The following is a 27,019-nucleotide window of genomic DNA, read 5'->3' as shown; positions in this document are numbered from 1 at the left end:
TTTTGATGCAAAATATTCAAATCAACTAAAAGAAAATAAATATAAAACAAGAAATTTGCTTAGCAAAGAATTTTAAAATATTTTGTTACTAAGGAAGGGAAAGCATATATTTCTATCTCTATGGGTATTAAAAATACCAAGGAAAATTGTTCAAATATCCGTGAACATGTATATCTTCGACAAAAGATATAAACATAAACAAACACAAAATGAGGAATCTATCTTATCTACCTAAATGTGCGTATGTATGTGTATTTTGGTTTGTTATGCTTGTGCATGTGTATTTCACATATTAAAGATTAATTTCCAAAAAATGGCTTTGCAACAAAATTTTTTCCCATGTTTCTGATTTTTAATTTTTTTGCATATTTTGAATTTTAATTTTGTTTACATGTCAAAGATACAGAAAACATATGATTTTAAAAGAAGAGCTTAAAGCTTTGGGTGTGTTCAGTGCAGTTCGTCGTTGGTTGCTATTGTGGTTACATTCGATTTCACATATTCTTATGCTGTCACAAGAGATGTGGAAATGATATGTCCTGTGCAAATTTGGGTGATATAGTTAAGGAGATATTTATACATTTCACCTACTAGGGAGCGGGGCCATGCTCACTTTTTTTACTTTTTTAAATCACAGGTGCCCCTTATTATTGCGATTTGTTGTACCAAGATACGGTCTTGTATCTTAATTTGCGGCTTAGTTATGGCAATTTATAGATTTTCGATTAATGGCGTTTTGTGGGCGTGACAGTAGTCTGATTACGCCCATCTACGAACTCGTCTTCACTTTTTTTGCCAAGGAGCACGTGTACCAAATTTTTTAATTAAGATATCTCAGTTTTTACTCAAGTTATCGTTTGCACGGACGGACAGACAGACTTTCACTCTGATTTCAACTCTTCTCAGTATTCTAATCATTTATAAATATATAACCCTATATCTAAATCGAATATTTTTAGGTGATACAAACAACCGTTAAGTGAACAAAACTATTATACTCTGTAGCAACATGATTATAAAAAACAAAAATGGAAAGACATCAGGGAAAAAAGAAAAACACTCGACTAATTGCTTGGAATACACATAAATAGCCATATTTATGCTAAAATGTGCTTGGATTCATTTCCCTTACATCTATTTTCTTTTAGTAGATTTTATTTTATTTTTGCATGAGCGTCGAACCCTTTGAATACCATATGTGTGTCACTATGCAGGTTCATGCTTTCTTGAGCTTTTATTGTAGTACACTTTGTAGTACGGAAAATAAGATTTTTATAAAAAAACGTTGTGTAAATCCATAACAATTTGTTACTTTCTTATACTTTTCAAGAAAAGTATTGATAAAGTATTTATTATTAATAACTAATTATATATATAATAATATATAACAACTAAAATTTGTTATTTTTACGGGAGTACAAAATGTTCAGTTACACCTGAATTTAGTCCTTCCTTACTTGATTCATTTAGATATCAAGTGTACAGTCATGTGTTTTCCCATAATTATTAACTTATGTAAATTTGTAGCTCATGCGTCAGAGGCTATGCTAGCGCGGTGCCACAAGCTTGTACTGCTAGTCCCGTTGAACAACTCTAATTAAGAAAAAAGAAAGTGTTCGGGTGTAACCGAATATTTGGTAATTTTGCAACTTGCAAAGATCAAAGCCGGTGAATTCAACATTCATCTTTTAACGAAATCGCGAATGGAGAACAATCAAATGTGGAATCTTAGTAATTAATATTGAAGGTCATGTACTCACTTAGTTTTTTTTAATATATTTTAGTCGTTATTAATTTTAATCCCTTTCTCTGCCAACAGTAGAGAAAGGGACGGGATAGTTGCACAAACGTTTGACATTACTCGGGAACATATTTTTAAATTTACAACTATATAACTCACACACTGAACGACATATTGGTCATAAAACTTGTTAGAAAAACGAAATTCATTATATGTAGCATATGAGAGTTGGGGTAGTATTGACCCGATTATATCTATTTTTGCCAATACTAAATACTATTGACTTGCCACATCCTAATATAATGCTCCCTGGGTTTCATTAAGGTACCCCACATACTATCACCAATATATATGAAGCCGGATCTTCGAAAATTCATATTATATATTAGTTATATAGGAGCTAGGTCAAGTTTTCACCCGATTTTAAAAAGATACACTGTTATTAGTAAAGCATGTTCTCTCGTTTTCATTGAGATAACTCACACATTGGCCGATATATACGGTATAAAGTCACCCAGAAGGAAAATATATTATTAAAATTCGGTCCTATCCTGGTATGTCTATTTGTTAAAAAAAAATGTTGAATTTGGTAAATAATTCCCTTAGCCCCCTGATACCTAATCTAAAGATTTGAGAGCTTGTGGTTGACTTTATTCCGCATATACTGGTCAGTATCTAAGTTATCTTAATAAAATTTAGTAAACATGTTTTCTAATAACGGTGAACCTTTGTGCTTAAAATTAATAAAATTGGGTCGAAACTTTCCCTAGTCCCATATACCTAATATCAAGCCTTTTAAACATACTGCTAACTTTACTCCTTGTACTCGTATATTGGTCATGGTATGTGTATAATTGATTTGTAAGACCAATTATTAAACTCAATGAAGATTCTAATTGCCTTACCGCTGGTGGGGGACAGAAAAAGACTTCATTGAGCTAAGAACTTATTCATTCTAATTTTATTTTGTTAAATGCATCGCTTATATACTATTTACAAATCTTACTATCTAATTAAATGTTACTATCTAAGTAAAATAGGGTTGTTTTTAAGTACAACTCAATACATGTGTGTGTGTGTATGTCCGTATGCCTTGTAATCAATTGCCTAAATATAATATATATCTTAGGTCTACAAGTTATCATATGAGTGTATATTTGTTTATGTGTTTGCTTATGTATGTATGTATGCCTGTTTAATATATTTGAGCATACATATTTAGGATTAGTGGACTGTATATTCTAACATGCTTCTTATCTTAATATGTAAAATAATAAAACTAAATTTATTGCTGCACGCCGTCTAAGTGGGGACCTTGTGGTCCTAACGCACATGTTCATTTTTGAACAGTATGTGAGGTACCTTAATAAAACTCAGAGAGCATTCTTTATTATTTCTGTTAACAATATGTGGTATTACCAAAAAATAATAAAATCGTGTCCATACTATTCCTATCTCCCTTATACCTTATATAAGATTTTCAAACTTCCGGGTGGCTTTATAGATATAATATTAGATATACGATACACCTAATTCTGTTTTTACACGGCAGATTGGTTCCAGAAAAAAAAAACTTCTTAAAAAAAGACTTTGGCCGTATTAAAATTTCTTAAAAGAAAATGAAGATTTTTTTAAGAACAAGTATTAATGATTTTTTTATCAAATCAAATATATAATTATTCACTGTTGTTGTTTCCCATACAAAATTGAAATACGACAAATACAACACGGCGAGGTATGTTTTTTAAGTGTGCTATTCTATCAGCGTATCTGTTTACTTTTTTTATTGTTGACGTTAAGGTTCTAAAATTAATTAAATAAATAAATTTTATAAATTTAATAATATGGAAGGAAGCCACGATATTCAGGTAAATTTAGTTGAAGAAAAGTGAAATATAAAAATATTTTGTTGTTTCTGTGGTTGCAATGTGAAAAGCTTTAATTTTATTTTTGTCACTTTCCCGTGAAATTTTTGTATTCTTAATTTTTCACTACCAGCTGGTGAAGTGTAGAAAATTACATATTATGACATACGACAATTAAGGGGTGCTCACAAGCGTCGTATTTTTTAAGTCTATTGAAATACGACATAAGACATAGGACGAAGCTTGTGAATTGTGTAAATATATATATGTATATAAGCTAATACGAAAATAAAAGTAACTTTAAAAACCAAAAACTTGTCATAAAAATATTATTAGTTAAGAATAAACGATAATAACAAATACAGTTGTTAAAATACATTTGTATGAACATGATGTACATACATACGTGATCATTTATAATATAAGTTAATTAAAGTCAACGGTTCCAAGTTTGTGGACCAGAAATACGACACCAGCAGCAATTGCTGAATTCGGCTGGATGTCGTTGCGTAACCGGCAAACACAGCATATTTGCGTGGCTGCTTTATGATTCGATTTTGTTTAGCTATAAGTTACAATATTGATTTTGATAAGTAATTGCCCAATATAATCGCAAAATCATAACTCGTTCTTTTATTTTATTGAAACCTACTAAAATTTGAGTAATTTATTCAATACACGACCTCAATTATATACGTACAATATCTGGAATAAGTTGGGCACCTCTTTACCGCTGGTTTCAATGATACAAATTTCTTAATAACCTAAATGTATTGTAAGATAATAAAAATATTTTAAACAATATTAATTTCTCATTTGTTCAATAAAAGAAAAAAATTTGTTTACTTATCGGTCACTACGCCCAAAAATTGTAACTTGAATTAATATCAAAGAAAAAAATACTGCATAAAAAATAAATAAGTAATTATAATTGCATAACTTGATAAAAAATGCTATGCAATAGTTTTACCGCGGCAGTTGCCGAATATTAAACGGTAAAATTGTTTGTAACGAGTCCGATAACCAAAACAGGGCGACAAAACGATTCGCTGATGTTCGATAAAACGAAAACGGAACGGTTTACAGAACATGGCAAACGATTTGAAAAAAAAAGTGAAAATATTGCCCGAAAACGATTTGCAGAACATTTCTGATAGTTTTTTATTTATGAATTATTTTGACCTTTAACATAAAAAAATAAAAAGTATGCTACGTCTGTCCCTGATTCTAAGCTACGTCCGAACTAATTTTCCTTCAAATCGGTTTAGCTGTTCTTGAGTTATATATAGTGTATCTATAACGATTTTTTTTATAAATATACATATGTTAACTCTATATCTATCTGGATTAGTTTCAAGTGTTACACACAACAAAACTGTTATACTCTGTTGAAACATTTTGCCAGAGCAGAGAAATATGGTAGTCTTCGTCCATATGCTAGTTGCCCAAAGCCAATTAACCTTCCTACTTTTGTAGAAAAATACTTTTTACGCTTAAATTGCACCCTGAATGACACATTATCAATTACAAAAATAATAATTATAATAACATTAATGAGGAAGCGTTTAAAATAAAAAAGATAATCGTTTTGGTTCCCACAGTTCTATTCCGCAAACTAACACGAACAAATTGCCACCAAACTCCCGTATTGATCCAACCAACTTGATGCTTTAAGGAACACAAAGCAATCAGTTTGGATTACAATTAAGCAAAACAGATCAATGGACAGTTTTATCAGATACAAGAATGCACATTCCAATTTCAGATAGGAGAAATTTTGCGCTAACATAGTCAAAAAATTCCCACAATTCCACCTTTCACTGTAGTTTCAAAACCATTTTAAGTAAAACTATTTCCCACACATATCACAACCCATTCCCGTGTTTTGAATCTACATTGATAGAATATCATTTTTCAATAGAAGAATTTGATTCCACAATCAGCAAAATGTTAGGAAAAACCCCGATAAAATTTCCTACCCATTCCAAAAAAATCTCTCACATTCCCTAAAAATCAGTCTGGCCATGGCATACTCCCCCAAGATTCGAAAAAAGAAATACTTATCCCTACCCCTAAGCCTACCAAATCTAATACCTCAATTACAGACTTTAGACTTAATTAAGGCATTTTCTCAAACCGTAAATTTGCAGTAGGTCTACCTTCAATACTAACCCCTTGCCCAACGGCATACCACAAGGATCTTCTCTTGAAGCAACCTTATTTATTACAGCATTCAACCAGCTCAGTATTCTCATAGCTCAAAACCCCTACATAGACCATGTCATTTACGCTGACAATGTCTTAATTTTCTCCGCATTCAAATATTTCAACCAAGTAAAAATAATTTTCACTAAAATCTTAAACCGACATTGTACATTGTAGAATCAACGGTCCAAACGGTCAGGAACCAAGGTTTCTGCAAACAAAGATAGGTAGGTAGGTAGGTAGAGTGGCTGTCTAATGACGCACCTAGGCCTATAAGAGGCCCATTACAAATAATTTTATATTAGCAACTTCTGATATGTCGTCAATGTCCCACGACGTTGCGAATTTTTTAATGTATAGAGCTTTACATTCGCATAAAAGATGTTTTACAGTCTCCTCTTCTTCTACTTTCTGACAGCTTCTACAATAGTCGTTGTAAGGTACACCTAGCCTGCTGACATGTCTACCAATTAGACAGTGACCTGATAGTACTCCTATCAGAGTTCTTATGTCATTCTTTTTGAATTTTAATAGTCGGTTTGTACGACTCACGCTCCATTTCTGCCACGTTAGCCTGCTGGTTGAGCAGGTTATTGATTGTCTCCACCGAGACTCTGCTATATTTATAGCATGTTCGCTGATCAAGTGTTTGCAAGTTGCCAGAGGCATAAAAATACCCTCTTTTTCAGGCGTTATTTGCAAAGTGGTACCTGTTCTGGCTAATTCATCTGCTTCCCAGTTACCAGGGATATCACTATGCCCTGGAACCCATTGTAGGTTTATCGTGAAGTAGAATGTTAGATCCTTTAATATATCAAGACATTCTTTCACTATCTTTGATGAGACCATAGGAGACTTGAGTGATTTAAAGGCCGCTTGGCTATCCGTATATATATATATGCTCCTTGTCGTGAGCTTTTTGTCACCTGCTGATTGCTGTGATCTCCGCCTGGAAAACACTGCAGTGGTCTGGTAAGCGGAGCGCGATTTTGATGTCCAAAGGTGCAGAGAAGACACCATCTCTCACTCGATTATCTAGTTTGGATCCATCCGTGTAGATGCTAATTCCTGTATTCCTGTCCACCTCGTCCTTTTCCCACACCTGTCTGGTGGGGAAGGCAATATTGTGGACCAATTCAATTCTATTGGATTGCGGAAATCCGTGGATTTGGGTAGAAACGGGAACGATCTAAGTGTCCTAGAATGCCACCACCACCATCCTTTTACAAGTGTAGAGTGCTGTGGCTGCTTTTTTCACCCTAGCATCCATGTTTTGTTTCCATGAAAGCTTCCTGTCTAAGAATAGTCCTAGGTAGCTTGCCCTATCTCCAATTGTTAGTCTGCAACCATTTAATAATGGCTCCGTAACTACTGGAGTGTTATGCCTTCTGGTGAACAGTACTAGCTCTGTCTTATCAGAATTTAGGTTTAATCCGCACGAGACAGCCCAAGGGTTTATATCGTCCAAGATCGTTTGCATAAGGCTTGAGAGAGATTCGGGGATTTACCTCTAACCGATACTGCCACATCGTCAGCGTAGGCCACAATATGTACCCCCTTCTTTTCTAGATCCCACAGCAACTTACTCGTTGTCAGGATCCAAAGAAGTAGAGATAACACGCCTCCTTGGGGTGTACCCCTTTGGACGGATCTGCACCTCGTTGACGCTCCCAGCTTTGAAATTACTGACCTGCTCGTAAGCATCTGTTCAATTAATTTTCTGAGAGGTTCAAATGTCTAAAGTATACAAAGCGCACTCAGTATGACCCTAGCCTGGATGTTATTGAAGGCTCCTTCTATATCTAAGAAGGCAATTAGAGTGTATTCTTTAATTTCCAGAGATTTTTCAATCGCCGCCACCACAGAGGTCAGCGCTGTTTCTGTGGATTTTCCTTTAGAATACGCATGCTGCTAACCACCCAACTTATCTGGAGAAAGACTAATTGGTCTGAAGTCCTTTTGACTTGTATGACTTTCCTTGAAAGCGAAGGGATATAGTTTAATTGCAGCGCCCCCTTAAGAATGGTAACTAGCCAATCCGTGAATCGGACAACGAGGATGTCGAGATCCTAGTTCCTATTGGGCTAAAATGGCGGGATCATAGGGATACGTTTTCCCAGCTCTTGCATGTGCACCTGCCAGTTCGTTTTCTTATGATTCCTGAAGTCAATGCCTCTATCGGCCCTTTCTTCTAATATACATTAAATATATCGGTGATCCGAAAAGGAATGTTCTTCGAGGACTCTCCGTTGGGTTACCCTATCAAATAGTACTTCCGACACAAGCGTGTTATCCAGTACTTCTTGTCGATTTCTTGTTATAAACGTTGGTGTACTTCCCTTATTACACAGCAGTAGCTTAGTGCCTAGTAGGTAATTATAGAGACAATCTCTTTTCTGTCGTTGACATCTGTGCTGCCCCAACTGTATGATGCGCGTTTGAGTCGCATCCAAGTATAATCATGCACTTGGATGCCTCGCTATCCCGTACCATCTCTTTTACCATCAGATGTTTCACCAGCTTATTCTCGCATGTAGCACAACACCAGCCGATAACTCGTGCTCGTCTCCCAGCTTTCTGTTTCTTTGTCGTTGGTGCTGTAATGATGTAATATAAAAACGTTGAGGTTTTTCTTTGCCACAAATAACCTATAGCTCAGTGTCCTCAGTCCGCAAATACGCCCTCCATTAAGCCATGGCTCCTGAATGAGGACAAACTCAGGCTGTTCTATTGCCACGCGGTTAATTAGGGCTTCTGAAACTAGTTTGCTGTGATGAAGGTTAATTTGTAGAAGACGCATTAATAAATGTTGTATCTGCGTCTTCCTGAGGGTCGCTTAAAAGCTCTCTCTCAGTATACAAGTTTGAGAGTCTGGCAGCAAGCTCAGACCCGGAAGAACACTCACCTTGCTCTATACTTTCCACATCGCTCGAGGACTCCATAGGATCTTCCTCTACTTCGCATGTCTTGTTTCCGATGCTAGATGGTCTGCAGCATCGGCTTCCGACACTTTTCGCCAGCGGTTCGATGGATTCTCTTGTTAGTAACAGCAGAATCAGCATCGTGGCCCTTTTGGTCTCCACGGCAGATTCTGCTACGCTATCGTCAAATGCCTTGACGAACTTCCACCCCTATGTAGGCAGACTCGGGTTGCAGACTCTTATGAGCTGCATAATCTGATCCCGCTGTGATGGTCTAGCCGGGATCCATACCCTTGCTCTTGGTCTGGATGGTATGTCTGTTTTATCTACTGCTACCAGTTTTGCGCCGGATACCTTCCCTACCTTGGCTATAGCAGCTTTGTATAGTGCGACCGATCTTTCATCATCGCATGCAATCATTTTAATCTGGCCCTGGTACCAGCCGGTATCTGTGCATGCCGGTGGCGGACTTGGATTGCTAAGTAGCACTTCCAGCGCCACACTTGTCAGCGCAGCCTGCACCCATTTCCATTGGGCTCTGGGGATCCTTCCTTCGGGGTTCCCCTCATCTAGAACGCCAATGACAATTCGGCTCCGGGCCATTTCTGCAAATGATTTTGCGGGCGTCACGCCCTTTGTTTTCGGTCGTTTTGCTGACGGCTTAGTCTTTTGCAGCCTGTACTGGAGGTGCCAGCTTAAAATTGGGTATGACTGCTCTCGCGCAGCCAATCGATGCTTGGAGCTCCTTGGTTAGCCCCTCTTTGGTTGGCGGTTGCACCTCCACTAACCTCAATAGGTATGCGGCGCGTCGTCTCTCCGCAACCCTTGCCTTCGCCGGGTCCTGAATGCTATATGCAAGCCACTCTCTGGCAGACGCACTTCCAGCAGCAGCCCCTTTGGTATCTCGCCCCTCCCCCTGCTTCTCAGCCGTGTTTTGGCTGCAGGGTTTGGGTCTGGCATCTGGCCAGCTTTAGCTTCTGCCTCTTTACTTGTTCTTGCCTTATCATTTGGACCAAGCTTCGCTCCTGTCCTCTGGATGCTTGTTGCCGAGCTCGCTCCAAACGCTGCTCTGTTTTGGGAGCAACTAGCTTCCTCCGGCTTTTTTTTGTGGAGATCCGGGCTCTCGTATTTTTGTTTTTGTTTTTCTTTATTTTTTGATCTAGATTCATATATGGTCCTACGAGTGTGGGGGAAAGTGTGTCCGCTTGCGCATAGCCCCCGCTACGCAAGTAAGGCTATGATATTACGGTCACCCTCGGGGAGGGTTCAGTGGAGGATTTCTGCCGACCTTCTACAAACAAAGGCTCAACATTAAATATTTGGAAAAAAAATGCACCTTCCTGCACCTATCCATTGGTAACACACAATTTCCACAAACTAATTCTTTTAGAATACTTGGGATAATTTTTGATAAAAAAACTAACCTTTGAAGACTACTGTAAATATGTTAGATTAATCTTACTTACTAGACTAAATAATATTATGTTTTTTACCTTAAAACATTGCCACATTCATGTGTCAACTCTTGTGAATACCGTAAAAGCTCTGATGTAATCAGAAATACACTACAATGAAGTACACAGCCTTTATCAATGAGCTCAATATAAAATCGAAACCCCAACTGTCGTTAAAATCCGCTATTATAAACGAGCACTGCCCACCAATCAACCACCAATGCTGACCAATATATCCAGCTATTCAATGAAGCAGTAGAACCTTGTAAATCAGATTGGAAAATTATTTACACCGAAAGCTCGAAAACAGATACTCTAATTCGTTTGCTGTGACAAACGATCAAGGTGTCATTATAGCTGTCGGTGTATTACCGACATACTGCTCTGTATCACTGCTGAACCGTCTGCGCTTTATGAAGCGGGTCTTTTCGTTGCTCAAACTGGAAAAAACATTTTTGGGCAATTCAGAATCTAGTGCTTCTGAGTTTGCAAAATTAAGCAATTGTAAATATTAACCCACAAGTGTGAACGTCTTTTTGGCGTTTCTTTGCAAACTATGTTGCAAACCATTAAATCACAGCTGGTTGGTGCGGAAGAACATTGTTTGTAACTAAAATTATCACACAACTCGGAAAATATGCCGAAAAAAAGTTTTGGTAAAAAACCATGCAGGGACCACGATGTGTCTTTGGATAAAAAACTTGCAATAACGGCGGTAGCAGCTATGCTGAGTTTTCTCTTATATACCACTTATACCATACTTCTTATTTCATTTCAATTTTTTTTATTTTTGACGACTGCTGACAATTTGCAAACCAGTGTTGCACGCAATTCAATGGTGTTTTACTGTTCTTTTTTTTCATGGGTGCAGCAGGTGCATACCTATACATTTTGTTAATGTAAAATCAACAATATATACTCGCTATTTTACAATTGCAAGGATGTAAAACCATTTGCACAAGAATATGAATTGTCCTATTATAAGCAGTGATAGCAAATCAACAATCGACGCACTCCTAAATGTAGCAAATAACACACTATTCATCAGCAATATAAACAAATTACAGACCGACTCAAAAACATAATCAAAGTCATGTGGATTCCATGACATGCAGTTATACGAGGAAATCTATATGCTGACGAACGCGCAAAAAAAGCAAGATGAGAAGCACTTCTTTCATATGCACACTACCGTAAAAGACAACCGTAATATGGCAAAAAAGATCTCATTGCATCAGCAGCCTGGAACTGGAGTAGCTTTCATCACCACTACAAAGAGCAAAATCCCACCGGTGTCAAACTAAATTATCCAACTGATTATTCATGTCCACACCTAAGAAATTTTGTGCTGCTCAGAACAGGCAACACCATAAGTTCACATTGTTACCTGCTGAATAGAACTGAGAAATCAAGTTGCACACATTGTGATAATGCAAACCGCACAGTCTAATCACATATTAGACAAATGCACTGCTTAAAATCAAGACAGGTCAGCCAGAGAACTTAGAAGAACGATAAGGTGAAGGTTCGACAGCGAACATTTGTAAAATTTCAGTTGGAGAATTCACTTTACACATAGGGGAAACAAATAACATTTCTCGCTTTTATAACAGCGATAAATCTGTAAACAGCTCTCTTAGCAAGCCCAACCGTCGACTATTGAAGAGAATATGATATGCATGCCAAACAGGGAATATTGATATGCCATTTGAAATATATTCCCTTTTATTGAACTATTATTTATTATTTTTCAAATTATTTTATGTTAGTTCATTCTTACTTTATTATGAGTTATTAGTAATAATGTACAAATATTTTGATATATTTCTTAAAATATTTTATTTACATGACACCATTATGCAGCCACAAAAAGACAGAATTGTGTGTTTGCCGTCGGCATTTAACATTCACGCCAAATGTTGCTTTTCTCAAGCAGGGAATCCCTAGGATATACAATGTACGAGTGTAAAGAATTGCGTTTTGCCGTCAGCATTTCTAATTACTTTTGTGTACATGTAAAAAATATGAAAGAGAAATATTTGTAAATTTGTCTACAAACAACAAATGTATGTAGATTACTTCATGTGAAATCTCCGTTGACACGGTCAACCATTGACCGAAGCTCACCTTTTTTTCTTTCATATCAAAGAGTCAATGTGTCGAAGGACTGACGCGACGACAAAGCGTCACAACATTGTGTTGTTGGTAGAAAATCTGATATGTGCCGAAAAAAATCGAACGCTCGCCGATTGTCATCGCTTCCTTTGCCGCTCTAACAGCTTTGTCAACAAATCATCATAAATATGTATGTTTATATATGAGCATGTATTTATATTGACGCAGATTTTGCGAGCAAAGGAAAAATATTTAAGAATTTAAAAAATATTTTAAATCGACAGAAGCTTTGTTGCCATTTTTGTCACTTTTTTCTGTGTTTTGTGGGTTTGCAGGGTTGTCACTTTTCCATTCAAGAGGGAGCATCAGAAAGTTGTTTAATTTATGATTTCTAGCTTTTGCCATCGTTGAGAAAAACGCATGCTCGGAGAGATGTGTAAGGCGTTTGCTTTCATGAATGAAACGACTTAGCACATTGCATGTGCGCTTGCGTTCATGAATGAAAATATTGTTGTTGTATTATTTACTATACATTTGGGCTTCAGCAATTTGGCTGCCATATTGACATGTGTGTATACTGTTTATGCTACTTTAGACGATTGTTGTGTTTCTAGAACAATGTTTGTAATTCTTGCGGGTGACATATTTACATGTGTAGGCATATGTGTATGTAGGTTTGTATACGCATTATTTGTTTGGCAATGTCATACGCACATATATATGTATACCTCCCCTGCGATTACGCTTTAATCGACCGCTTGGGTGGTCATTGCTATGGAGAGGGCCTGCCTGCGAGTCGCATTCATCGGTGCGTTTAGACACACGCACCCAAAAATCAGTTGCTCCGGACGGAGTGGTCTGTTCTATATAATTTGGGGGCTCTAGCTTGGCTCTAGGCTACCGGGGGGTCGGCAGGTCGCGGATCGCCGAAAGTTGCGAAATAAGTTAAAACGAATAAGCAATGACCGACGATGAGCGGCAGGAGTGGACTGTGGCGAACAGACACCGCTTCCTGGTCAGCGTCTTTTCAGCAAGTTAGGTGCGGCTATTAATATTACGCAACGCGACGCGCTGGGGTTAAGTGCAAAGCCGCGATATAAATGGCTAATGCCTGTTTAAACGGACTCCAGCGTCTGAGCCCAGTAAGACCCTGGTGAGACCATACTGGAAATGTTGATTTGGAAACGAAAGATTTGGAGCTGACAGAAGTGGTATTCGGCAACCTCAGTAAGTGGAGTGAAGTCTTGCTGAAATGGCTTATTGGTTAATGCTACGGATGCCCCCCTTCCTCATTAAAACTCTGGCAAGGCCCCAGTGAACTTTCAATGCTTGCCGCCATTGAGTTGACGCAGCAATTTTCGAATGAGCATGCTCCTAATTAACGTTGATCTGGCACTGGACGTAGGCACCCATAAGCGCCTACTTCAACCCTTGCGTGACCTCTTTGCAACGCAAAGATAATCTCGGGATCAACACAGCGATTGCACATAGCGAATGGCGATAGTCCTCTGAGGATAGACCCAATCATAGAAACATGAACAATATAACAGAACCAAAACGCATGAATGTCACAATGGAACTACAAAACGAACATGAAAACGGAAACGAAAGCACGGCTTTTAGAAGAAGCTCAACAATAATGAAAACGCCCCCACTATATACTCGACGCGAAAAAGTTTACCAGTAAGCGTCGAACAAGATAAATTGGAATGCGACACCTTTGGTCAGAAGGGACGATAATGGAGGAAATATATCAGCTTTCAACCAACTTGGCGAACAAATAGGAAAATTTGTAGCCATGCTTGAGGATGAGAAAAGACGTTCTATCCAACAAGCTATGAGCGACACCATTGGACGGAAAACCGCATTATATGAACTAACTTCCTCTGAACGAGCCAAACCAAAGGAATGCGAGCTGAGGGAAAATATGTCACAAACCTCGCCATGGTTCATGATTGCGATGCAGGCCAAGAGAAAACTCGATAATGACAAAAAAACTTCGAACAGCAAGAGGCGACCCAATGGTGCCAAAAAGGAAATAGCGCAAACGCCTAACAAAAGAATAAACTGCGAAATTAAAGATATCACTCCACCAGAAGTTCAAGAACCTGAATGGGTACTGGTCAGCAACAAAAAGAAGACCAAGAAAAGTTAGGCTGAACTTAAAAATACAGAACCAAAGACCTCAAAATGGAAAGCGAAGCGCTCTGAAGCTCTGGTGATTTCAAAAACTAGCGACGCATCAGATATGCTAAAACAATTGAAATCGGACACCATACTACAAGACCTCGGCGACAGCTTGAGCAAGGCAAGGAGAACAGTGAGGGCGAACAGTTTCTTAAACTTAAAGCTAAACCAAAGGAGTCATCCAACAAACTTAGAGAGCACACTTTAAAAGTCCTAAAAAACCGGTGGTAGTCAGAGTCCTAGGCCACAAGGTCACACTAGAGATCAGAGATTTGGACGAGGCAACGTCCGCCGAAGAAGTCTGCCGAGCAATAAATGAGAAACTGTCCGATGATGGCAATTAAGAAAGCAGTTCCATTACATCTATGCGTTGCCGGAAAGACGAAACCCAAGAAGCACTAATTAGTCTCCCTGTAACAGTTTCGAATCAACTCCTTAGTGCAAATAAAATAAGGATAGGCTGGGTCAATTGTAGGATCCGAGAAGTCGCAAGACCAGTCCGCTGCTTCAAATGTTTCGAGCTTGGACATACACTACGCAACTGTAAAAACAGTAGAGATCTTACTGGCTCGTGTTACCGATGCAGAGAAAAAGGTCACACCGTGAAAGGTTGTAGTAATGACCCTCTGTGTGTCTCAGCATACCAAAAGGTTATTGGAAACCCTCAGACAAATGATTAGATGCCTCCAACTAAACCTGAACCACTGCTCAGCAGCCCAAGTACTACTGACAAAAACTGCATCAGATTTCAACACAGACGTACTGAACTGAAGACAGAAACTCAAAATCCGCGATTGGTCTTATAGCAATCTACCATTTGAAGAAGCTCCTAAAAGTTAAAAGATAATGGCTTTGTATATGCAAAGATAAAAGGCATACATTCTCTTACACAATTTCAAGACATGCTCCTCAATCTTACAACGCGCGTTTGCGGTAAGGTAACGCTGGTGACAGCTGACGATTTTAATGCATGGGCGGTCAAATGGGGAAGTAAGGCAGGGCGTCGTCTTACATTGACCTTTTTAATCTCATCGATAGTTTCACAGATATCATGGCAAGTCTTATAATGTTCGCAATAAACCCACGACATAGGCAAAATCCCTGTAGTAGGATGCCCAAAAGTGTGACAAACTGATGGAAGACAAGAGCTTGCGACCTAGAAATGCTTGAATATGCTATTGGTCAAATCAATGAAGACACACAAGGTGATGCACAGAGCAAAACGAAAAACATAACTGAATCACTTACAATGGTCTGCGATGCCGCAATGCCACGAAGAAAGAACGGGGTAAACAAAGCACCCTCGTACTAGTGGTCCGAAGAAATCGCTCAGCTAAGAACTGAATGCTTGAGGTTTCGACGCAGGCAACAACGCGCTAGAGGAAGACGCGACTTTGAGGAACTCCTTGCCAACTTCCGAGAAAAACGGAAAGAACTATTGTACGTAAACCGAAAGTCAAGAGCATGAAAACGCTTTCCAACCTACTCCTTTCACAGGTAGAAAATTACCCTTAGGGAAAAGCTTATCAGATAATGATAAAGAAACTGGGAAGATCAAGATGACCCCTATATCTCCCATTATCTTGCGTGAGGTAGTTCGTGCCCTGTTTCCAAGATGTGAACTCATGCGAGTGCCAGTGTTTCAAATAAACACGGAGGAAATCCCAACGGTGTCTCATGAGGAACTGAAACATGCTGTGGTAATAATAAAGATCGGAAAAGCACCTGGGCTGGGTAGAATACCGAACTTCGTTATCAAGCATGTCATAAAAAGAAAACCCAAACTGTTTCGTCAAGCGTATACAAGTTGTTTGAGGGAAGGGATTTTTTCCCAAGACTGGAAGCACCAACAGCTCGTTGTTCTCCCCAAGGGTGACAAACCACTGGAAGAACCCTCATCGTATCGCCCTCTCTGCATGCTCAATACGGCTGGAAAGGTCCTGGGAACTATAATAGGTAGGCGGCTTGAAAAATACACTGAAGGGGACTGTGGATTGGACCGCATGCAGTTTGGTTTCCGAAAAGAACGAAGCACCATGGATTATTTAGATACCGTCACAATAAATGCAAAAAAAGCATTGGAAGGTAAAAAAAGCATTGAAGCAATAAGTCAAGTTAAAAATTGCTTAGGAACCGCCGGCTTAGAACTCGCAACACACAAAACTGAGGTGGTACTAATGAGTCGTAGAAAGAAAGTTGAAAGCATTGAGATAAGCATTGCTTGGCATACCATAAAATCGAGCCCTTACCTCAAATACTGGGGAGTCATCCTGGACCACAGACTCATTCAAATAGCACCTAATCGCCACCCTTAAAGCGGCGCGATCTTTGTCGGCAATCGCTAGGGTAATGCCCAATACGCGGGCCCCTAGACAGCAGGTAAGAAAGCTACTGACATGTGTCAGTAACTCAATAATCTTGTATGCGGCGCCGATCTGGCTACCAGTAACAAAACATAAATCTTATATGAGAGGATTGGTATCAACACACAGACTAGCGTCACAAAGAACGTGCTGTGCGTTTAAAACTGTATCCGATGATATGCAATAAGTGTTAACTCAAGTAGACTACCAGAAGACATAGCAGCACTGCTTTGTTCACTAGTGCGTGACATTCGACACGCCAAAACATCCAACCAGCATGCTCAAGAACTTGGAAAAATCGACGAGAAGTGCCTCGATCAATGGCAGGTGGAATGCGTCAAGTAAGGGAAGGTGGACCCACTCCTTAATACCCAATATTCAAGAGTGAATTATGCGCTAACAAGGCGAGGTGAATTATTACCTCACACAGTTTTTATCTGGCCACGGCTGCTTCAGAGCATACCTTTATAAATACAAGCATGTTGGAATACTGCAAGAAAAAATTAAGACGTCCTCATAAAGGAATTCATATAAAGGAGCATTATTGAATATAATACCTGCCCTGCAAAGGAAAGAATAACGGTAGTTCCGTAGGGAAACACAGGTCTAAGAGCATGGGGGTGATATAGCACGTATGCGCTGTACACTTTCTTTGTACGTTGAATCGGGCATAATTGATGGTACGGGCCATCAATATCTTTCGAAGATTTACACCCACCTTTGGCGTATTCATAAAAAAACACATATATAGAGCAGTGCAGGCGCATGTACTTGTATATAATATATTGATAAGTGATAATATCAAAAATTGTATTCCTCCATGTGTACATAAAAGATAATGCAAATGAACTGCATATTGATTTACATAAATAAGTATATATGCATGTACATACATAAATTATTAATTTTGTAACAATTGAAATTAGAAAATTATTAAAAAATTAAAATATAAATTTTTTTTTGCATGAACTTTCGCATTTTATCATGCCACATTTGTGCAAAAAAGTCATATTTAATAAATTTTTCATTATAAAAATCGTTTATATGACAAACAAGTAAGGAAGGGCTAAGTTCGGATGTAACCGAACATTTTATACTCTCGCAAAGTCAAATGGTATACTCGTTTGAGATTTCTTTGTGGATTGACTGATATTTTCGGTAGAAGGTCAACAATAGGCACTGGGGTCCACATATTTAGTACTTAGGGGTTTGAACAGTTTTGGTTCGATTTAGACAATTTTTGGCCGCAAGGCATACTTTAATTGCATTATTCACGCAAAGTTTTACCCCGATATAATCATTGTTACCTGATTTGCATAGTGGAAAGTGAAAGAATCAGATGGAATTGAAAATGGTGTTACATGGGAAGTAAGCGTGGTTGTAGTCCGATTTCGCCCATTTTCGCACTATGACATAGAAACATGAAAAGAACGTTATGCACCGAATTTGGTTGAAATCGGTTGAGCAGATCTCAAGATATGGGTTTTCACCTAAAAGTGGGCTGTGCCACGCCCACTGACTAATTTTGAACGCGGTTCCTATAAAGCCAATTTATACCATCTCAGATATAAAATTTAATGTCTCTGGCTTGTTTAGTGCTTGATTTATCGCGCTCTTAGTAGTTTTTAACAGTACCGTTATATGGGGTGTTGGCGGAGTTGCCACCCGATTTCAACTATTTTCACACCGTCAATAGAAGTGCTAAAAACATTTGCTTCCAGTGAATTTTGTTATTATAGCATTAGCAGTTTAGGAGATATGCACATTAAACCTATTAGAGGCGGGACCACGCCCACTTTTTAAAAAAAGGTTTAACTGCAGATGCCCCTCCCTAATGTGATCCTGTGTACCAAATAACAGTCTTGTATCTTATTGCGGAGCTTAGTTATGGCAATTTTTTTGATTTTGATTAATGGCGTTTTGTGGGCGTCCGATTACGCCCATCTGCAATACCAACCGTCTCACGGTACCAAGAAACATGTCTACCAAGTTTCATAAAGATATCTCAATTTTTACTCAAGTTAGAGCTTGCACGGACGGACGGACAGACAGTCACCCGGATTTCAACTCGTCTCTTCATCCTGATCATTTATATATATATGTATAACCCTATATCTAACTCGATTAGTTTTAGGTGATACAAACAACCGTTAGGTGAACAAAACTATTATACTCTGTAGCAACAGGTTGCGAGAGTATAAAAATAATCACGCATATGTGAAGTGGCATTTGTATTTTTTGTTTAAAGTATTTTATATTTCTCTTTATGTTGGTAGATACGCATTTCTGCCAGAAACGATGTTATAATTTCACATTTCTGTTAAATAGCAGCGAATACCACAGAAAATGGTGAATTGCCTGCTCTGAATTTTTCAGCTTTGTTAGCCGTCCAATCGAGCATCAAACTAAATTCAATTTGCACCTTCTCGTTCATTTACATTATCTGGGTATCTGGTCCAGCATACTGAAGACAACCAATACTGACAGTATCATAGCTATCAACAAATCCCTTAAATTATGTAAGATCCCCAATATATAGTATAGGTAAGCTAAAATACTATAATATACCAATAGAAATGAATATTAATAAGTTTAGTTCTCTTGTTAAACAAAAGTTAGCTGACGATTTTGATATTATTCAATAAAAGTTCGTGCTCAAATTGATTTGGGGTGAAATAATTTGGGCTTCGAAATTTAGCGCATAAAATCGTCTGTGGCTTTTATGAGAAAGTAGCAATCAAATCACAAGTGGCCATAAAATCTGTGGTAATTTAACTTTTACCTTTGCCTATGATTCGGTCGCTTCCATCTATAATTCATAATCGGTTGACCAAAATTAAATACTCCCAATGAAATAGTAACCAGTCAAATTATTAGTCTTTAAAGGATGCCTACAGTCGTTTACAGCTGCTTCGATAATATAACTAAATCGGTGATTTTGTTGTTCGCTTACTCTAGCCGATGACTTACTATATATTCTATTGATACTATTCATTCCCAAAAGAAGTAAATGATGAATTTCTTCAAACACAATGGAGCACAAAAAAAATTTTTTAATAACAACAGGAGATGTATTAAATTATAATTATTATTATCATTACCTTTAAGTATTTAATATTTATGTTAATTTAAGCTATCGAAATATTCAAAGAATTTCGAACCGTCTGAAATAATTTAGAAAGAATTGTGGATGATAAAAAAAACGAGAGCAAGAAAGTTTTCTGTAATAAATAAAAATTAATATACATATTTTTGACAGCACTTACTTGCGTAAACACTTAAGGAGGTAAAAGATCTCAGTTTTGAGTAAGTCATTAAACTGAACATGACGGAGTGACTCCACAGAAAATTCATTAATTTTAACTGACGCATTAAATTACATATGAATTATAAAAATATATTCTCTTTATCTATAAGTTCAATTCAAAATCAAAAATAATTCAAGTCCTTTAGCGTATATTGTTTTGAAATATATTTGAACAATATTAAATGTACTAGAATGCATCTTATTTTATTTCAGGCCTTAACTTTTTGTGGTGTACTGCTAGTATTGTACAGCTTACTAAGTTCTGTGGCACCTACTTTTACTTGGCTTATTATCTTGCGTGCATTGGTTGGATTTTCGATAGGGTGCATACCACAATCGTGAGTTATTATTTTATGAAACTAATTACAAATATATGTATATGCATAAATTAAATCTAGTCAACTAGTTATTTTAAAAACTAAATTATAAATAGGTTACAAGTGTGCTTTAAGGCTTATTATATAGTTCCCTGGCTATTATAATATTATATATAATTGTATCTGCATACATTCATATGTATCAATAGCAACCTTTAGGTTTTAAATATTAAAGCAAACAAAAATAAAAACTTGCAACGATCAGGTTTTATGAAAACTTCACTATTCGACGAAATCGTAAATGGATTATAATCAAATTTATATTTTATTAAGTTACATTATAGGTCACAGACTTACTTAGTTTTATTACTATATTTTACTTCGAGTCAGCTAAAATTGTATTAAAATCATCTTCAAATGAGATATATAATATAATGAGTTAATGTAAAAACGTCAACCAGAGGATCGCAATTCCTTATTTTACGGATATAAGGTTTGGACAAAAGTGTAATTTTATTAAAGTATCACACATTTTGTCAGGTGGAAAGTTGAAAATTATTATACAGGGGATAGAGAAAGGGATGGGCTGATTGTGTTAATTTTGACAATGCTGAGATATACTTGAGATCATATTTTCAAGTGAGTAATTATTTAAAAATTGCTAAAGTAACGAAAATCAACATGTGTATGTATGCAGTATTTGGAAGTTGGGGTAAATTCGCATAATTTCGGCATTAAACTATAGTTATATATTTATATAAATGTATATAAAACAAGTAAGGAAGGGCTAAGTTCGGATGTAACCGAACATTTTATACTCTCGCAAAGTCAAATCGTATACTCGTTTGAGATTTCTTTGTGGATGGCTGATATTTTCGGTAGAAGGTCAACTATAGGCACTGGGGTCCACATATTTAGTACTTAGGGGCTTGAACAGCTTTGGTTCGATTTAGACAATTTTTGGTCACAAGGTGGCATACATTAAACGTATTGTGACGAACACAGATGATAGAACAAAATCGAATCAACGATAAACTGCCAGAAGCAACTAGACAGCGAATTCGTAGTTGCCAGAATGTTCTAGTAGTAAAGTAGTTAGCGAATTCGTAGTGGCCAGAATGTTCTAGAAGCAATGTTTTGTTACAGATTTACTATATAAGGGCTGCCGGATTGTGCAGCAAACACAGTTCTAGTTAGAGTGTTGTCGTGATAAGAGCAATTAAGCTATAAGCAAGAAGTTGTAAGCTCGAATAACGAGCAATAAGTGTTAAGTTGTTGGAATAAGAAATAAAGATAAGTGTGTAGCCATTAAATTGGGACTTTTATTTAACAATCCAGTGATCGAACTAAAGAGTGAGTTACAGGTAGACGATTTATCGAGAAATCCGTTACAGTATTATTCACGCAAAGTTTTACCCCGATATAATCATTGTTGCTTGATATGCATAGTGGAAAGTGAAAGAATCAGATGGAATTGAAAATGCTGTTATATGGGAAATAGGCGTGGTTGTAGTCCGATTTAGCCCATTTTCGCAATATAACATAGAAATATGAACCCAAGATATGGGTTTTCACCTAAAAGTGGGCTGTGCCACGCCCACTGTCTAATTTTGAACGCGGTTCCTATAAGGTCATCTTATACCATCTCAGAGATAAAATTTAATGTCTCTGGCGTGTTTAGTGCTTGATTTATCGCGCTTTTAGTAGTTTTTAACAGTACCGTTATATGGGGAGTGGGCGGAGTTGCCACCCGATTTCAACTATTTTCACACCGTCAATAGAAGTGCTAAAAACATTTGCTTCCAGTAAATTTTGTTATTATAGCATTAGCGGTTTAGGAGATATGCACATTAAACCTATTAGAGGCGGGACCACGCCCACTTTTTAAAAAAAAAATTTAACTGCAGATGCCCCTCCCTAATGTGATCCTGTGTACCAAATAACAGTCTTGTATCTTATTGCGGAGCTTAGTTATGGCAAGTTATTTGTTTTTGATTAATGGCGTTTTGTGGGCGTGGCAGTGGTCCGATTACGCCCATCTGCAATACCAACCGTCTCACGGTACCATGAAACATGTCTACCAAGTTTCATAAAGATATCTCAATTTTTACTCAAGTTAGAGCTTGCACGGACGGACGGACGGACGGACAGACAGTCACCCGGATTTCAACTCGTCTCTTCATCCTGATCATTTATATGTACATAACCCTATATCTAACTCGATTAATTTTAGGTGATACAAACAACCGTTAGGTGAACAAAACTATTATACTCTGTAGCAACAGGTTGCGAGAGTATAAAAATATATATACAAGTATATGTGATATACTCAGAGACACTTTTCAATATTGTTGCTCATATATATATGACTTTCTATCACACGGTTTGTTATGAAAATATTTTATAATGGTATAATGGAGTAGAATCTCTATTGTATAGCGGACCATAGTAGGCATTGGCGCATTTTATTTAAAAATATTAATGTATCCTGCAGACATCCCTACTGCCTATTATAAATGTGAATGTAAGTTTTTTATGCTTTCACGCCGCAATTACTAAACCCACCACCATGAAACTTTGTACACAGATTTCCAATGGTATTAAAAAGGACTTAGGGTACTTGTACAGACTGTAAAAGATTTTTTTTTTGGCATATTTGTTGTTTGTAAAATAGATTTAAAATTTTTTTACAATATATTAACAGATATGATATATCTGCGTTATAATTCTATAAATCAGACAAAAGTAAAGTTTTCTGGTCACCAGCCCCACCATCAAAATAATTAGTACGATATAGTATGTAAAAATTATCAGGATGACAAGACGGTTGGTTCTCTGCCCGTCCGTCCGTGCAAGCTGTAACTGGAGTAAAATTTAAGATATGTTGGAGAAACTTGGTACATGTAATTCTATGTTGATCGGGTGACAACCCCTCACTTCCCATATAACGGTTATGTCAAAAACTAGTAAAGTACGTGAACGTGTTGGATGTTCAAGAAAATACGTATTAGTGGTTGTTTTTACTAATAGAGTTTTCTTACTTAGCTCATGTTTATTTAGTTTATATTTAATACACTTCTACTTGCTCACGTTTTCACCTAGTGCCACTTTACACACAGACTCTTTTATAACCCAAACCGGTTTTTTGTGGGCGAGGGGACGATGAGGAAAGACGAAGGGACCGGACCGTGCCACTCGTGTTCGGGTGGCACGCTTTGTGTTCTTGTTCGTAACAGCTCGCTGCTACCCTTTTCAGCATTCCTTTTCACTTTCAAATTCTTTGAATGGTTGCAAGAGCGCTCGGTTTCAAATGAATCTATACCATTCGTTCAGAAATTTGAATTCTGTTAGCTATTTTGTGTATGTATTATGCATATATATATGTATGCATAAAATAATAGAAATATTTTGAAAAACTGTAAATAAAGAGAAAATTATTATACTCAAAAATATTTAATTAAAAAAAAAAATTAATTGTAATAATATACGAGTATACATAGAAGAATTATATTAAAAGTATCATTTTATTTAAAACAAAAATTGTAATTAGTCAAGGATGTTTTATAATAAATAGAAAAAATATGGAATAACAGAAGCATGGATTTTTAATACTTCCCAAAAGATTTGAAAATTCTTTTTATAAATTTGGCCACGAAAATATTATTAGCGAGTATTCAATACATTCTGGTGGATTAGTGAATTCCCGACTTCAGTATTTCCTTTAAACTATTATGCAAGTATTATTCATATTGTTCTACCACATTCATGGTAATTCCTTGCAAGCAAAATGTGAGACCACCACATACAACTGAAATATGCACCATACTCCTAGTGTCGCGTAGTCGAAGCACACCAACCGAAAAGGAATGACAGGAAAACTCGATTCGAGTTGCTGGACCCTTTTTGTACGTGCAAACACACTGAGCGACACCAAAAGAGAATTTGCCGATAATGAGCGTCAAAAGAATCTCCATGTAAACGCAGTATAAGCATAAAGTGTTAGTGTGCACCGTTTCAAATGTTACAAATTAGTTACAAAAGTATTAAAAATGATAAAGAAAAATTAAATTCAATATTTTGTTGGATAGCCGCGTTGTTTTAAAACCGCACTCAATCGATTTGGCATTGATCCTACCAACTTATCTGTTTCCTCAGCTGTAATCTGGGACCATTCTTCTTTCATAACACTTCGCAAAGCCTCTTTACTTTTTATTGTATGCTGACGAATTCTTTTTTCCAACAGATCCCATAGATGCTCCATAGGATTGGGGTCAGGTGATTGAGGGAGCGTTTTAAGTTGTCTAGGAGTATTGTACAAGAGCCAAACTTTAACTATTTCCGCAGTACGCTTCGGGTCATTATCTTGTTGGAACCAAAACGTCGAAGATAATCCAAGATTCTCTGCACTCCCCATTTATCCGTTGTGGATTCAATAAATTCAAGCTGACACACACCACCAGCCGTCATGCAACCCCACACCATAATTCCGCCACCTCCGTGTTTAACTGTACCAACAAGATTTTGCTTTTCAAGGGCAGTTCCTGACTTGCGCCACACAATTTGTCGACCTTTTATGCCAAAAATGCAAAATTTACTTTCATTCGAAAATATTACTTATCTCCAGAATTCCGGCGACTTGTTTATATAATTATGGGCAAATTCAATGCGATTTCGCCTGTTTACAAGTGAAATTATGGTTTCTTTCGAGCGACTCTATCATGATATGCAGCTTTTCGTAAAATTTTTCTCACAGTTTCGGCACAAATTGTTTTTTAATGATTATATTTACGTTTTCAATAATCTTTGTGGACGTAATTCGAGGGTTAACTTTCACCATATTTATTATTTTCCGTTCGTCCAGGGCTGATAATATTTTCGGGCGGCCAGATCGCGGTTTTGACGTTAAAATTCCGGTTTTTTTTTTTTTGTAAATTGTTTACGACGCGCTACACAGAAGAATACGTTCTTCCAATAATTTGCCCAATTTTTCAGAAACTTTCTAGATAATTATTTTTTTACCAACAGCATGTTGATTCACTTTTATTACAATCAACTTAAATTAATGATAGCCCTAAGCTAAGCTCGCGGCGGCGACAAAGCTTTCAACGAAAAACTGCAGAATGGAATTCGGCAACGGTTAAGTGAGTGATCGCGCATTTATGCGGATATCGTTTAAACGCAAAATTACCATTTATTGTAATATTAGAATTGGATAGTTTTGTTGTTAACTTATGTTTATGTGGATTTGAAAAAAATTTGATAAACAGCAATAGACATATTTAGTTATTAATTGTTATATATATTATAGAAGTAGCATAAGGAATTATACTTAATCTATTACTGTTACAACTAATAGTATTGTACGGATAACATTAAATACAACATTGAAAATTAGAATAAGCACACGAGAACACTATAATGAACTTGAACTATAAAAAGCAGTCGAATAAAGGCAACACATGGTGTCAGGTGTGAAAATGGTCGATGAAAAAACCGAAGTAACTAATCAAAGTCAAACCAAGGCTTTTGCGTCAACCAGGGATAATGGGATGCCCAACTCTTTCCAGTGTGAGAGCGCCTGAAAATTAGCGAATTTTTTAATAACATTTTCCACTGTAGCCAGATCGGACAAAATTATAATTTTTGGGCATTTAAATTATAATACTCAACATTTATTAAGATTAAATATTATACATGTGTCCGTTAAACGTATGGAAAAACTATTTAAATCCATTTTTGTAATTTTGTGATAATTTAAAACAAAAAATTTTTAAACTTTCAATACCTAACAAGTGAAAGAATGGAATAACTCTCAATTAGTAAATTTTTTTTTCATTTTCAAGCATGGCACCAGAAAAGATTTCATCACATACATTTCAATTTTGCGTTTCTTTAATTTTTATTGTTTTTCAATTTTTGTTAGTGATCTTCAACAGCGGCAAAAAATCTCTGTTCACATATTTTTCTGTAGGATATCGATCTGGCCGTCCCTCTATTTCCAATTGCAAAACGTCAGACCTCCTGAACTTTGACAGCTGCCTGAGTTCAAGAGGTTTTGCCGTTTAGAAATTGCGCTCTCCAATGAGAGATGAGTTGGGCATATCTTTATCTCTGGCGTCAACTATTCAGCCAGTCGATCTTAAAGCTTACAAATTTAACAATGGAGTGTATAAATTGAAAGACCCAATTCAAGATATTTATGCGTGCATCTAACCCAGTGAGACAACCAGATTCTAGAAAAGTGGTCTTACTTCTTTATCACATGAGGCCAGCGTCGCCAAAATTTTTTAACTCTTTCAACGAAGGTGTAAACAATCAGAAAAGTAGTATGGAGGTTAGTTCGGTCGCAGCGCTGAGACATCAACGGGATACAGCTTTCTGGCAACAACCGTTACAGCAGGGGAAGGAGTGCACACGAAACAGCGCAAATCTAACAACAACAACATGTACGTAAAAGCGGCGACGCCGACGAATTAGAAGATTTGGACCCCGGGGATTTACTTTTAGTGGCGAAAAGTTGCCAGTTATAGGAGTCTGTCATTTG

At 37.1% G+C, this 27,019-nt stretch overlaps 1 protein-coding gene and 1 long non-coding RNA gene across 9 annotated transcripts in view; one reads left to right on the top strand and one right to left on the bottom strand.

The window, feature by feature from the left end:
• LOC118680150 (uncharacterized) overlaps positions 1–4,721 on the bottom strand; it is a 122,417-nt gene extending 117,696 nt beyond the window's left edge. For 3 of the 4 annotated variants that reach the window (XR_011396274.1, XR_004975659.2, XR_011396276.1), the window contains exons 1-2: positions 4,453–4,721; positions 4,307–4,370 (exon numbers count right to left, since the gene is read on the bottom strand). This is a non-coding gene — a long non-coding RNA (uncharacterized lncRNA). The remainder of the gene's footprint in view (positions 1–4,306; positions 4,371–4,452) is intronic. The other variant, XR_011396275.1, reaches the window with a different exon arrangement.
• LOC118680134 (synaptic vesicle 2-related protein) overlaps positions 1–27,019 on the top strand; it is a 337,472-nt gene that overhangs the window by 124,613 nt on the left and 185,840 nt on the right. For all 5 annotated transcript variants that reach the window (XM_070109220.1, XM_070109222.1, XM_070109221.1 and 2 more), the window contains exon 4: positions 20,372–20,496. In XM_070109220.1, the coding sequence (XP_069965321.1) occupies positions 20,372–20,496 (125 nt within the window). The remainder of the gene's footprint in view (positions 1–20,371; positions 20,497–27,019) is intronic.

Source organism: Bactrocera oleae, chromosome 4 (assembly GCF_042242935.1).
Source record: "Bactrocera oleae isolate idBacOlea1 chromosome 4, idBacOlea1, whole genome shotgun sequence".
NCBI lineage: Eukaryota > Metazoa > Arthropoda > Insecta > Diptera > Tephritidae > Bactrocera > Bactrocera oleae.
This window is presented reverse-complemented; position numbering and strand designations above follow the sequence as displayed.